The sequence below is a fragment of the Meriones unguiculatus genome, chromosome 9, assembly GCF_030254825.1.
Source record: "Meriones unguiculatus strain TT.TT164.6M chromosome 9, Bangor_MerUng_6.1, whole genome shotgun sequence".
In the NCBI taxonomy this organism is placed as follows: domain Eukaryota; kingdom Metazoa; phylum Chordata; class Mammalia; order Rodentia; family Muridae; genus Meriones; species Meriones unguiculatus.
In genome coordinates this window covers 9,425,081-9,439,361 of record NC_083357.1, presented here as the reverse complement: position 1 = coordinate 9,439,361, position 14,281 = coordinate 9,425,081, and the positions used below count along the sequence as shown (strand labels likewise).

At 40.7% G+C, this 14,281-nt stretch overlaps 1 protein-coding gene across 3 annotated transcripts in view; it reads left to right on the top strand.

The window, feature by feature from the left end:
- The window catches only part of Hacl1 (2-hydroxyacyl-CoA lyase 1), a 37,631-nt gene that overhangs the window by 2,985 nt on the left and 20,365 nt on the right, over positions 1-14,281 (top strand). For 2 of the 3 annotated variants that reach the window (XR_009594156.1, XM_021641742.2), the window contains exons 3-9: positions 1,752-1,792; positions 3,281-3,361; positions 5,395-5,467; positions 9,098-9,175; positions 9,967-10,061; positions 13,194-13,306; positions 13,796-13,931. Coding sequence is in view for 2 of the 3 variants with exons in the window: in XM_021641742.2 (XP_021497417.1) it covers positions 1,752-1,792; positions 3,281-3,361; positions 5,395-5,467; positions 9,098-9,175; positions 9,967-10,061; positions 13,194-13,306; positions 13,796-13,931 (617 nt within the window). In the remaining variant the exon portion in view is untranslated. Of the gene's footprint in view, positions 1-1,751; positions 1,793-3,234; positions 3,362-5,394; positions 5,468-9,097; positions 9,176-9,966; positions 10,062-13,193; positions 13,307-13,795; positions 13,932-14,281 lie in introns of all 3 variants that reach the window. The other variant, XM_060390867.1, reaches the window with a different exon arrangement.

Below are 14,281 nucleotides of genomic sequence, written 5' to 3'. Positions count from 1 at the left end.
GTTTTTAATGGTAATAAAGTTCGTTACTTGGCATGTGCCTTCAATCACAGCACACAGGAGGTAGAGGCAGGTGGAGCTCTGAGTTCAGGGCTAGCCTGGTCTACTGAGTGAGTTCTAGGACAGCCAGATGTACAAAGAGAAACCCCATGTCTGAAAACAGCAACAGCAACAAAACTAAACTAAACAACAACAAAAATTTGTTATTTCTCAACTTTTGGCATATACCAGAGGAACATGCTTTTTGTATATGTTTTGTATTTTACTGTTGTAAAGTGGACAGTTACTCTCAATATATATATGAATAAGTATACTAATTTTGGCAAACATTTTATGCAATTTACTATTATTTTTAAAGATAAGACAAGTAACACTATCATGTTTAGACAAAGAATAATTTTTAAATGCACTCAGCGTTTTTCCTGGGCACTGGTCTTGTTTAACCTAGTGCTCTCTGTCTTCCTTATAACCTGGATGAAGTGTACACTCAGTGAAAAGTGACCAGGCATGGTGACTTCCAGGTGTATCCCAGAGCTCAGGAGGCTTTAGAGGCTTCCGGTACAATCAGGGCCAACCTGGGCTACAGTCAAGGCCAGCAGAGTGAGAGCTTGTCTCAAAACAAAACAAACAAAAACTGTGTTGGCCACAAAGACAGTTTCTCCAGATTGCTTGGTAGGAATTAAAAACACTCAGTAAGCCATATGTAACCATGTGGGTGTGAACTCAGTAACAGGGAGACAACTAAAGAGTCACATTTAAGATGAAGCAGCATTCATGGGTCCATATAAGTATCCAAAAACTTCAAGGCACACTGATCAGGGATAAGAGAGAAAACACAGATAAGGAATGGAAGTACAGATAGCATTACAGACCCTAATGTGCAAACGGGTTGAAGAAATCACAGTGGGAAATAGAAAATACTTTTAATAAATGATAATGAAATGATGAATATCAAATATAATTCATAAGATATAGCTAAGATACGTTCTAGATGATATAGTTGAAGTAAATCTATTAGCAAAGATTTAAAACCAATGCTGTCACATTTTTCAAGATACCAGGAAAGGAAAAGCAAATCAAACTCAAGGAAGGAAGTTAAATAATAAATGCATAAGCAGAAATTAATGAACTAGGAAACAACACCGAGAAAAACAAAACAAACAAACAAATATCAAAACAGCCAGGACTTGAAAGGCTGACGTGTGAATCATCGCAGGCTACATACAAATTGAAGGCCTGGGTAGTGAGACAGGCTCTAATGGAATAGCCTAACCCTTCAGAGAGGAGTGAAAAGAGATACATGATCAATAAGAAAGAGGACATTCCTACTGATTTAAAAGATACTTAAGCAGTTGTAAGATGATAACATGAATAGCAGAGATAGTAATGACAATTTCCTTGAAAAACTAAAATTTAGATACCTAGATACTTAAGCCAGTCCTTGAAATTTCTGGTTATCACAGTTCATAAAAATGAGTACATTAAATCCTTTACTATGTAAATTCTCTCTCTCTCTCTCTCTCTCTCTCTCTCTCTCTCTCTCTCCTCTTGGTCTGAGACAATTTCTCTGTTTAGACCTGGCTTTTCTGGAACCAGGCTGGCCTCAAACTCAGAGATCTGCATGTCTCTGCCTCCCGTGTGCTAGAATTAAAGGCGTGTCCTACCATGCCCAGCTCAAATTCTCTTTTAGTAATGGCCTTTCTCGTATTTATACCCAGTGTGTCTCACTGAGTCCGGCTGTCCTTTCTTTGTAGGCTTGTTACGCTGCCTCTGCGGTTGGATACCTGACGGGCAGGTAAGCTACAGCCGGCTTCGTTTTAATAAATTGAGAGTTTGGGGTAGAAATCTACGTCCCAACTGAGGGCTTAGTTGTCTTGAAAAGATGACAGAAGACAGGATTAATAAGAAATGAGAACTTCCCTAGGCCACTTCATACAAAGGTCTCAGTTCCAGAATGAAGGTGCTAGAGCATATTCCGGTCTACTTGTGTTAGCTGATTACCCTCATTTTTATTAAAAAGTAATGCTTTTACACCATTTTAGAAAACCTAGAAAATATATGAGGAAAAAAACTGAAATTGCTATAATTCCACAGCTGTTAATTTTTTTCATATGTTCTTCTTTTTTTCTACATTCACATATTTTCTAGGTAGAGTTTAGACCTCTGATAAAATTTGTACCATACTTTTTTGCTACTTATATAAGCTTTAGTAAGTGTTTTGTTTTGTTTTTCTAAAGTTGAAGTTAGTGATTAAATACTAAGAAAGGTAGAAAAGCAGGATATAACAATCCTTCTTTTTTAATGGGAACCTTCCGAATTTGAGCCTGAGGAAAGTTAGGCCATCTAAACTGGTCTCTGAACTACTTCTGTCACTTGGAGCATGTCACATGTAAACAATGGTTTAATCTTTTGGTTGACCCTAGAAAGCATTTAAATTACAGTCAATGATGCTTTCATTGACTCTGGACCGATGATTATTTTGAAGTTTTTGTTTTGAAACCTTAGAGCTGGACTGTCTAGTATTGTAGCATTAGGAATGGGTAGCTATTAACATTTAATTCAAAACAAGCAACCTTCTCACTAGGGCTTCTCATTTGTAGTGGCCGCATTGTTAAGTATTCAGTGACTGTGTGTGGGGTCCACATCATGTCAAACCCCACAGGGAATATGGTGACTACTGTGAACCTTCTGGGAGGTGGGACTGTTCTGGAGTTTACTCTCTGCTGGAAACTGTGTTTAAGTCTGAAAGCTTCTGTATATCAACTCTACAGTGATACTTTATTACCGAGTGCTTGAGGCTCAGGACGCTATGTCAAGAGAAAGAATTCAGAAAGATTTGGAGGAAAACCAGACATTTAGAATCATTTTTCCTCACAAAGATATAGTACATTATATTTATTTGTTAAGAAAATTTGTTAAAATTTCTAGAAAATAAATGTGGCCATCAAAATTTACTTCTGTAATCAGTTAACTTGTTCTAACTCAACTGTAATTAGAGCCAAATAGGGAGTTTAGTGAAATATGATGTGAAAGTAAAAGTGTACATTATGTCTTAAAAGAAACTTAATGTCACTCTTTTTTAATTAAGATTTTCTGATGTTTACCAATTATATTAAAGACCTACATGGCTTTCCTTTGGCCACTGAGAAGTTTCCATGGAAACCCTAACATAATATGAATTGGTAGTTGGTCCGTTCCAACCTGAGGTAGCTGGCACCTGCCCCTCTTCTTTTACAGCTGTTTAAGTTTCATCTGCTGCTGATAATCTCTGCCCTGCTTCTAGGCCAGGAGTATGCCTTGCTGTTTCTGGCCCGGGTCTCATCCACGCCTTGGGTGGCATGGCAAATGCAAACATGAACTGCTGGTAATTAAATCATTCTTGTTAAAAACATTTGTTAATGTATCTTTGCATAATTTAACCAAGTAAAACTGCTCTAGGGTGGAAGGAGTTGGGGAAAGCAAAAATCCACTTTGCAACACTTAGAAACAGAATAGAAGGTACTTAACTGGGAAGTGGGCTGGAGGTCGGGAGATGGGGCAGAGGGTGCGGCATGAGGACAACAGTCAATACTTTTGCACTGAATATTAGAAATTTTCTGGGGAGAGTAGATTTGGGATACTTTCATGGAACATAAAAAAGTAACTAACATGATGAGTGTTAACTTGCTTGACATCAAAAGTATCCTCTAAATATATTCAATGCCAAGAAGAAAAAACAATATTAACTCCTTTACTAAGAGAGAAACAGTTAACATTTTGGTTTCATTCTGTATATATGTGAGCATGCATGTAGTTTTAAATGGAGTACTTTTTAAATTTGTTAATTATTGAACCTGGGGCCTCACTAGGCTGTATAGGCCAGGCTGGTCTGGAATAGTTCTGCTCCTACTCCTACTTACTACTATTTCTACTTAGTACTAATTCTACTTAGTTCTACTACGGCTGCTTCCTCTTTCTCCTCTTCCTCCTCTTCCTCTTCATCTTCTTTCTCTTCCTCCCTTTTTTCTACACGGGGCTTCTCTGTGTATCCCTGGCTGTCTTGGAACTTGTTCTATAGACCAGGCTGGCCTTGAGTTCTGGTACTGGGATTAAAGGCATGTAAACTGTGTGTGTGTGTGTGTGTGTGTGTGTGAGAGAGAGAGAGAGAGAGAGAGAGAGAGAGAGAGAGAGAGAGAGAGAGAATGAGAATATCATTAAGGAGGCTTTGAACTCCCTCAACCCAACCAGGCCTTGAACTTTGTGATCCCCCTGCCTCAGCCCTGAGTATTTAGGATTATAGGTTTGTACAACCACACGTAGCTAAGAGCTGTTGTTTATTCTCACCCTAGCTTAGTATGTAGAACTGTATATTCTTCATCTTGCTCTGCCTGGTTAGTAAAACATTTATATTCTTTTGTTTGTTAAAATTTTCAGTATAAGCTATTTAATGCTTATTCTTCATCCTTACCTTTAGCCTTTTCTTAGCTACTTTACCAGTAATAGCAGGGTGAAGGGGATTTTGTTCTAACCAATTCAGAACATATGTAATCTTTTTTAATATGAAGGATGTTTCCATCCTTTTCACAGTTTCTTTCTTTATTTCTTCCTTCCTTCCCTCCCTCCTTCCTTCCTTTCTTTTTCCTTTTTTTTTTTTTTAATTATTTTGTGTGAATGTGTGCACGCAAATGACCTGGCATGTTGAGGTAACAGGACAATCCAGAGGTTCTCACCTTCCGGACCAAACTCACCCCAGCAGGATTGATAACAAGTGCGCTTACCCAGCAAGCTGTCTCACCTGGCCTTCAAATAAGTATTTCTTTGAGAAATAAAATTGAGAACTATCACTCATTTTGCCATTTCCTTAGATTTACTTAGGAAAATATAAAATATCTTCTCTCCATCTCGGAAATAAATACTACAGGCATAAAATTAATTTTGTGTCATTATACTTGGAAGAGTAAGCATCTGGGACAGGTGGAGCTGCTGTAAGAAAAAGCATTTGCTATCTACATCAGTGGTTTTCAACCTTCATAACGCTTCAGCTCCATAATACAGTTCCTCATGTCGTGGACACCCCAAGCATAACAATTATTTTATTGCTACTTCATAACTGTCATTTTGCTACTGTTAGGAATTGTAATGTAAATACTTTTGAAGATAAAGGTTTGCCAAAGAGGTCACGAGCCACAGGTTGAGAACTGCTGCTTTACATTATCCATATTTGTGAATTTTGGGACAGTATTTCTCACATCAGATTGGCTCTTAAATTTTTTTTAATGTCCCGTTTTTCAAGGAAGATGTGGTTTTCTGTATGTCTGTTCTCTCTCTGAGTCACAATTACTGTTTGTTGTGCATTGGACACTGTTGAATGTTTTATATATTCTCATTTGTAATAATGTTTTTTTATTCTTATATCAGGCCCTTGATTGTGATTGGTGGTTCTTCTGAAAGAAATCAGGAGACAATGGGCGCCTTCCAGGAGTTTCCTCAGGTATTGCCCCTAGCATCCAAGCAACAATTAAGTACCACTGAAAGCAAAAGCAGTGTCTCAGTGGGGTTTCTGTTGCTGTGATGAAACACTATGACCAAAGCAGCTTAGGGGGGAAAGGGTTAATTTCCTCATCCGGACCGTCAGACCGAGGCTGATGCTCCTTGCAGCTTACTGGCTCACTCAGCCTGCTTTCTTATCCAGCTCAGGACCTCCTGCCCAGGGTGACGGGGGCCCAGGGGAGTGTAAGCTGGGCCCCCCCAAATCCATTATTAATGAAGAAAACGCCCTATAGACTTGCCTATAGGAAATCTGACTGAGGTATTTTCTCAGTTGAGAGTCTTCTTTCCAAATAACTCTAGCTTGTGCCAAGTTGGCAAAACAAAACAAAACCCAAAAACATCTAATTAGCACAAACACAATTTATAAAATATGTAAAAAAATAAAATTAAAATAAAATAAATCTGTATTGCAGGCAAGATAAAGGAGGTAAAGACACTTATCTCCAAGCCTGATAAGAGAGAGACCGATTTCCACAAGCTGTTCTCTGACCTCTACATGACACTTCTTATATAACATATCTATATCAGTGTAATTAAAAGTTTTTAATCTGTAAAGTGAAAACAACAAAAAGGAAAAATTGCAACAAGTGTGTGAGGTTATTTCCTGAGCAAGACTGTGTCAGGTTGTGTTAAGAAAAGGTTTAGGGGGCTGGAGAGACAAATCTTTCTTACCATGTGAAGGACTTCACAATTTCAGATTAAAAATCAGGTCACTTTTGGAGGGACTAGCGAGGAGGCTCAAGGCAAATAGCACTCACTGCTCTTCCAGAGGACCTCTTCCAGAGGTCAGCGGTTAAGCTGTTCTTGCAGAGGTGCAACCATGCACAGCTCCAGCTCTAGGGGGCTCTGACGCCCCCTTCTGGCTCCTCTGGGCACTGCACTCAAATGCACAAACACATGGACAGAATCAGAAAGATCCAAAGAAGTATCTCAACAGTGACACGATTTAAACTTTTTCATTTTATTTATTTATATCAATACTTTGCCATAAGTATAGTACTTGTGAAGGCCAGAGGGGGCATCAGATCCCCTGAAACTGAGTCACAGGTGGCGGCATTCTACCCTGTGGGTAATAAGAATCTAATCTGGATCCTCTGGAAGAGCATCGAGTGCTCTTAGCCACTGAGCCATCTCTCTAGCCCCTAAAATAGATCTATTTTATTATTGCTAATTATGTGTACGTGTGTGTATGTGTGTGTGTGTGTGTGTGCGTATGAGTATGTGCGTGTAAGTACAGGTGCCCATGGAGACCAGAGATGTCAGACCCATGGAGCTGGAGTTACAGAGGGCTGTGACCTACCTGACGTGAGTGCTGGGAACCAAGCTCAGGTCCTTTGGAAGAGCAGTGAGTGCTGTTGGCCTCGAGCCTCCTCTCTAGTCCCTCCAAAAGTGACCTGATTTTTAATCTGTAATTGTGAAGTCCTTCACATGGTAAGAAAGATGTGTGAATTAAAATGGCATGTAGATATATCCTTCTCCTTTGCAGAAATAGTTAAAAGAAAAAAATTCTTTTCAAAATTATTAGACTTGGTATACATTTATTTTTATTTTAGGAGAAAAGAAAGTACTTGAAAAGTTGAAAAAAATAAATTTGTCAATAAAATGTTGCAGCTTCAAAAATAATTTGCAGAGCGCTGAAGAGATGGTTCAGCAGTTAAGAGCACTTGTACTTGCAGAGGGCCCGGGTTTGGTTCCCAGCACCCACACAGTGGACTCACAACCATCCAAGACTTTAGTTCCAGGGGATCTGACGTTCCTTTCTGATCTCCACAGGCACCAGACACATACATGGTGCACATACATATATGCAGCAAAACACTGATATACACAGAATTAAATAAATAAAAAATAAATACAAATATGTGAGAGTGAGTGATTGACACTTAACATGAATGCATTGGAGCTACACATGCTAGGCAGATTCTCTACAACTGAGCCAAACCCAAAGTTTCATCTAGAATTTTATATAATAAACTGCTGAAAAATACTACACTTTCCTATAACTTAATGGAAAAATTATGTCTTTAGAGTCTTGAAAAACAAAGTTCTATTGGTTAAGTGTAGAGTAACAACAGTGTTTAAATGGTGCTCATGTATCCAGAAAAATAGAATTGGTAAGTAATTGAGAGGAAATTTAGAAATAGACATGGGTGCGGTGGCACACGGGCACACGCCAGTATTCCCACCAGTCAGGAGGCTGAGGAAGATCATGAATTTGATACTATCTTAGGCTAGCCAGACCCCATCTCAAAGCAAAACAAAAATTTTGGGTAGGCAAGATAGCACAGTGAGGAAGGGCACTTGCCATCAAGCCTGACAGCCTGGCTTTAGTGCTCAGAACCCACATGGTAGAAGGAGGCCCAGTTCCCACAATTTGTCCTATCATCTCTTCACTCCGCATACACATAGTTAAGGTCTCTATTGCTGTGAAGAACACCATGACCTGGGCAACTCTTGTAAAGGAAAGCATTTAAACGGGGCTGCCTCAGTTCAGAGGGTTAGTCCATGATCGTCATGGCGGGAAGCCTGGCGACATGCAGGCAGATGTGGAGCTGGAGGGGGAGCTGAGAGTTTTAATCTGGATCCTCAGGCAGCAGGAAGAGAAAGTTACACTGGGCCTGGCTTGAGCCTCTGACACCTCAAAGCCCACTCCCTGTGACACACTTCCTTTAACTAGGCCACACCTCCTAACTGTGCCACTCCCTATGGGCCTATGGGGGCCAATTTCATGCAGACCACCACATATAGAGGAAATAAATGAGTATAAACATTTTTAAAGAAAAATTGAAGTTACCATAAAAATTATATTGATGGGAAGCAGGTAGCATGGCATTAATGCCAAGTGTTAAAGTATATTTTCCTAAAAGTAATAAGAGTACATTAGATTAAAATAAAAATTAAAACACAGTTTGACTTAAAAACCGAATGTCCTTTTCATATTGGAAGTTCTTAAAGCTGGAGGACATGCACATATATGGGGTGGCCTTGGTTCTGGCAAGCCTGTGTGACTGGGGCTGTCATCTTTCCATGGACTTCATACTGAAGGGTCTGAGAAGGAGGCTTCTCCACGTTTCTCAGAGTACCCTAGACAGTGCAGAGGCAGAGGGCTCTCAGCTGCCATGTTCCTGGTGGCACAGCAGCAGCACAGCAGCCCAAGCGTATGACTACATAGTCCTCGCGGGCGCCTGCTGGGCCCACGGCTGCTCCTTCATACTAGGCGAAAGGTCTGTTGGCTTCCCTTCTGTGTGCACTGTCCAGCAGTTAACCAGCGCCTGGCCTCCTAGGTGTGGCATGTGGTACGTGCTGTGTGTTACCTTCATTTTTGCCAACCTGAGAAATGGAAATAGTGTGTTGTTTTGAATTGTTTCTAGAATCATCCTGAGGAAGAAATTTGATTGTGATCTGAATGTTTTTTGATATGATCTCAAAAAAAAAAAAATCCACAAAAGCAAAAGGCACTTTTAAAATCTTGCCTGCAAATGTAATAAGAAGCAATACCTAAACATTGTCTTCCTTTATGTGAGCAGTATGATTGCGAGCTGAATTCAGATGATTTTCATGTTGTGCATAGGTTGAAGCGTGCAGATTATACAGCAAGTTCTCTGCCCGGCCGAGCAGCATAGAGCGTATTCCGTTCGTAATTGAGAAGGTACAGTGTCACTGCAAAGCTCTTCCGGGTGTGGGACCCAGCGCCTCGTACACGCCGAGCACACGCTCTCCTTCAGAGCCACACACCAGCACCGCTGTTTCCGTTCTTACTGGAAAGATAGGAGTCTACCCAGACTGAAAAATAACAATGTCAAAAAGCTGTTTACGTTCTAATGTTCACTGCCATTACATTTAATTATTGAAACAGAGGTAAAGAAAGTCATTTTCGGAAAAAAGTTCTGTAAATTACTTTCTTAAATTATTCTTTTTAATTAAAGCAAAGTAATGACAAATGTATAATAAGCCCCTGGGCAGTAATCTCTTCAGCATTTGCAAAAATATCAGAGCTGCTGCATGTAAGATCATCCTTCTCAAAAAAAAAAATCATCTTTTAGTTTATTAAATAGCATGCGGTAAATTGTTAGATAGCAAGAGTTTCATGTGAAATGTTATTTTAGCTATTTTCAAACCATGAGTTACAGGATTGATTTGACACACATTATCACGGTTTCTGAGAACTCTGGGGTAGAAGTCCATATTCCAGCATAACTAGCAAGCAGAACCTCATGGGAGCTCTGCAAGTGTAACAGTACATTTCAAAGCCCTTCAGCATCCCTGCCCCTTTCACATGAAAGTATCTTTCAAAATATAGTTAATTCCAATTTTAATTATAACTTTTCTCCAACTAAGAATACCTCAAGACAAATCAGTGCTCATTTTAGACTTCTAAATTAATTTAAGAATATTGTGATAATTGAGATATTGAAAATCTTCCGTTTGTGATAAACACAGGCAGTGAGGAGCAGCATCTACGGTCGCCCGGGTGCTTGCTACGTTGACATTCCCGCAGATCTCGTGACCCTCCAGGAGAATGTGGCTTCTATAAAGTAAGGATTATTCACAGTTCTTCCTTAATTTTGTGTTGTCATACTTTTCGAAAGGAATTTATCTAGAAGTTCATCAGTTAATTTCCAAGTGTCTCAATATTTTTTGATGATTTTGTAACCAAACTGAATCCTAGCCAAAGGCTTAGTTCTCTTCATTAAAAAGGTATTACTTAGTAACTGCCTGTGGATTTGATTACTAAATCTAATTCGTGGAACTTTCTGAACTCCTCATTTGAAGTTTTCCGCCCAGTAACTTCAGATCTGTATCTATGTGGAAGTATGGGTTACTGACGGGCATCTTAGCATAAGCGGAGAGATGAGGCGGAGGACTGTTAAAAACTTGCTGGGACTCGGCGTTAAAAGCTGTCTCCATAACATGAATGTTCTCAGGTGTGTTCTGGGAAGAATACAAAAGTCACCGTGCTGTCGTTCACCTTGATAAAGATGCTGCTGTGTCCATCATAAAATATGCTTTCCCTTCTATAACATTTTTAGAAAAGTCCAGCTATGTAGAAATAATTCTTTTTTAAAAAATATTTTATTTATGAGTGTGTATGTGTGTCTTTGTCACTGTACGCCACAGTGTGCGGGTGTCTGTGGAGGCTAGGAGCTGAAATTACAGGCAGTTGGGTGCTGGGGACACAGATCAGGTCCTGGAGGAGCAGGAGGTGCTCTTGACCACTGAGCCTTTCCTCCAGCCCAAAAGAAATCTTTTAAGTCTAAGGAATGACAGTTTTAACATTTAGTTCGTGGCCTCTTTATCATGCATGCTTAGTCAGCGTGTTGACTTCTACATTTAGGGGTGTTTGAGACTGGGTCTCATTGTAGAGTCCAGGCTGGTTTCAAACTCTCAGTCCTCTGCCTTCAAGTGCTTACAGGTGAGCCCTGCTGTCCCGAGCCTTCATACAGACTATGTATGTTGCATTCTTGTTATAGTTTATTTATTGACCATCGTAACGTGCTTCCTGGTTTTAAGGGTGTGTATGTGTGGGGCGGTGTATTTTGAGTCAGTGTCTCACTGCAAAGCCTTGGCTGTCCTGGAACTTACTGTGTAGACCAGGTGGCCTCAAACTTATAGAGGCCCATGTGCCTCTGCCTCCCAAGGACTGGGATTAAGGGCATGCATCAGCATACCACACATGTTTCATTGTCTTAAAGTTAGTCTTAAATGCAACTTTTGTGGACCTTGTTATTATGGAAATGGTTCTGTAACGGCTACAGATGGTGGTCATTATGTCTATTGTACTGGGGTAATTTCTATCTTTGAGAATTCAGACTCAAGGAGACCTATTATCTGAATATGACAATCAAAATAATACTAAGGAATGGAGGACAGTGAGCCTTAGGCAAGTTAAAAATCTGTAACCTTCCTTTAGAGGTTGATGGCCTATTTTATTGTATGTCCAGATATTTGGATAATATAGATCCCAGTTTTTATTTGTGAGAATAAGTGACCTGTCATAGTGAGGACCTGTTATTCCAAAATACTTAACTATGGCAGTTTTAATAGTTCTTTTTGTAAAGCCTGCTGTGGTGCCTTACTAATTTTATTTTACTAGTGTAATTTCAGCTTAGTAGTGAGTGGAATTGGGAATGGTGAGGTTAAAGCAGCCAGGACCTAGGTGACAGAATCCTGCAGTGCATCTTGCCATGTGCCATGGGGAACTTGGCACAAATGAGATAGTAGTAATACCTTGCCTTGTTTTGAAAATCAAATGAGACTAGCTAAAGGGGATGGGAGACCAGGGAAGGAGGGTGGGACTGGGAGGAGTTGAGGGAGGGGGCTTCAATCGGGATATATAATGAATAAATTGTGAAAAAAATAAAGTTAAAAAGAGAAAATCAAATGAGGATATATGGTATATAGTATTACATATCAGTTTATTTCTATTTTAATTCCTACCGTTTTCTGACTTACTGTTCCTGAAGTGGTGCCATTGACCCAGACTTCCTGGCAATGAACTACCCGGTTGACTGACCATTAGCTGATGTTAAGAAATAACTCTTGGTTTGCTAGGTGTCATTAGGACTTGATAGTTGTATAAAAGCAGGTCCTTATCTTTTACAGCTGCATTTTCAAGCTTTTGAGAATAGAAGGTCAGCTGGGCACAGTGGTGCATGCCTGTAATCCCAGCACTCAGGGAGGCAGAAGTAGGCGGATCGCTATGAGTTCAAGACCAGCCTGGTCAACAAAGTGAGTCCAGGACAGCTAAGGCTACACCGAGAAATCCTGTCTTGAAAAACCAAAAAAAGAATAAAAGGTCTGATTCCTGCAGTGACTGTGAAAAGATTCAGTGGGGGGAGGGGCTATGTGTGTACATGTGCGTGTACCAGTGATACAGATATGGTGAGATGGTGCTCTCATTGAACTCCGCATTGAGCTTATGGAATTTTTCAAAGACAGGGTCTGTGTATCCCATACTGACCTGGAACTACCTATATAGACCAGGTTGGCCTCAAACTCACAGAGATCTGCCTTCATCTGCCTCCTGAGTGCTGAAATTAAAGGTGTGCAGCACCATGCCGGGCCAAGTATTTAGAATGTATTATCCTATTTTTCTACTTTATGTAAAATTTGAAATTTTTACAGTAAGAAGTTTGAAAATTAGCCTCTTTGGTTTTAAAGATTTACTTATTTTATGCATGTGAGTGCTCTGTCTGCATGTGTGCCTGCACTCCAGAAGAGAGCATCAGATCCCAATATAGATGATGGTGAACAACCATGTGGTTGCTGGGAGTTGAACTCAGCCTCTGGAATAGCAGCCAGTGCTCTTAAGCACTGAGTTGTCTCTCTAGCTCCAAAATTATATATATATATGGCTGTCTTAGAACTCACTGTGTAGACCTGGCTGGCCTCAAACTCACAGAGATCTGTCCGCCTCTGCCTCCAGAGTGCTGGGATTAGAGGTGTGGGCCGCCACTCTCAGCCTAAAGCATTTACGTGTTGGTGTGCATATGCGGGGTTTAGTGGTCAGAGGATAGTTTGCTGGAATCAGCTCTCTCCACTCACCAGTCCAGGGAGTGAACTCTGGTCTTCAGGTCATCAGGCTCAGTGGCGAGTGCCTTTGCTTGCTGAGCCACCTCCCAGCTCCTAGCCTCTTGTAATTATTATAACATCATTTTTCTCTCCAGGTACAAGGAGTGCTGCATGCCACCTCCTGTTAGCATGGCAGAAACCTCTGCCGTGTGTACGGCAGCCTCTGTTCTGAGGACTGCCGAGCGGCCCCTGCTCATCATCGGGAAAGGTGAGCTGAGAGCTCCCCACTCACAGCCGTGGGAAGGCTGCTTCTCCTCAGACACTGCCTTCACTGTTCTGTGTTACAGCCAAAGCGTTGTAGAGACTCTAGAAAGATCTGCAGAGCTTTAGAAACTCATGCACCCTGCACAGGAGACTGCAGAAGAGGTTTGTTTACTGGCAATGTAGAGCAATTCATGAAAGTGCAGTCTTTGTCCTTCAGGGCAAAGGTCGTTCCTACCCACTTGTGCTCAGGGAATTGTAGGTAGTAGCTTAGTAGGCCTAGAGCATAAAGCAGGAAAGTGACAGCCGCAGGAAATACAAGATGCAGGTTTTGTTTAGAGGAAGTTCTTCAGGATAGCTGTCACCATTCATTTTGTTTTCAAGCTGATGTTTATGCAGAAGGAGAGTTTGGGGACCTAGAAGCAAATTCATAGGAAGTATTTGAGGCCCCCGTGCTAAGTGTAACTAACCATCCAATGGTTTGCATTTCTTGTAGGTGCTGCTTACTCCCATGCAGAGGGCAGTATCAGGAGGCTGGTGGAGCAGTGCAATTTGCCATTTTTGCCCACCCCTATGGGGAAGGGTGTTGTCCCTGACAATCATCCAAATTGTGTAGGTGCAGCCAGATCCAGGTGAGTGGCGTTGCAGGCTTTAGCCAGATTTTACACTGGGTTAATGTTTTTGTGACCTTGATGAATTGAGTGAGGAACTGTGAAAGGCTCATGTAATTTTAAACATACCTGTTTTTGAACTTTCCAGTTTTTTAAAGATACCGTTGATTTTGTTCTTGCTTTTGTGGTTTTAGAAGAACACCTTTAGTTTGTATCACAGTTCTCCTAAACATAGTGTCTCATTATCTCTGGCTACTTTCAAGAGTTCTCTTAGCTAGGTGCAGTGGTACATGCTTGGATTCCTTGGAGACTGAGTCAGGAGGTTATGGTTGGCCAGCATAGTGAAACCCTGTCTCATTATGGAGGAAGAA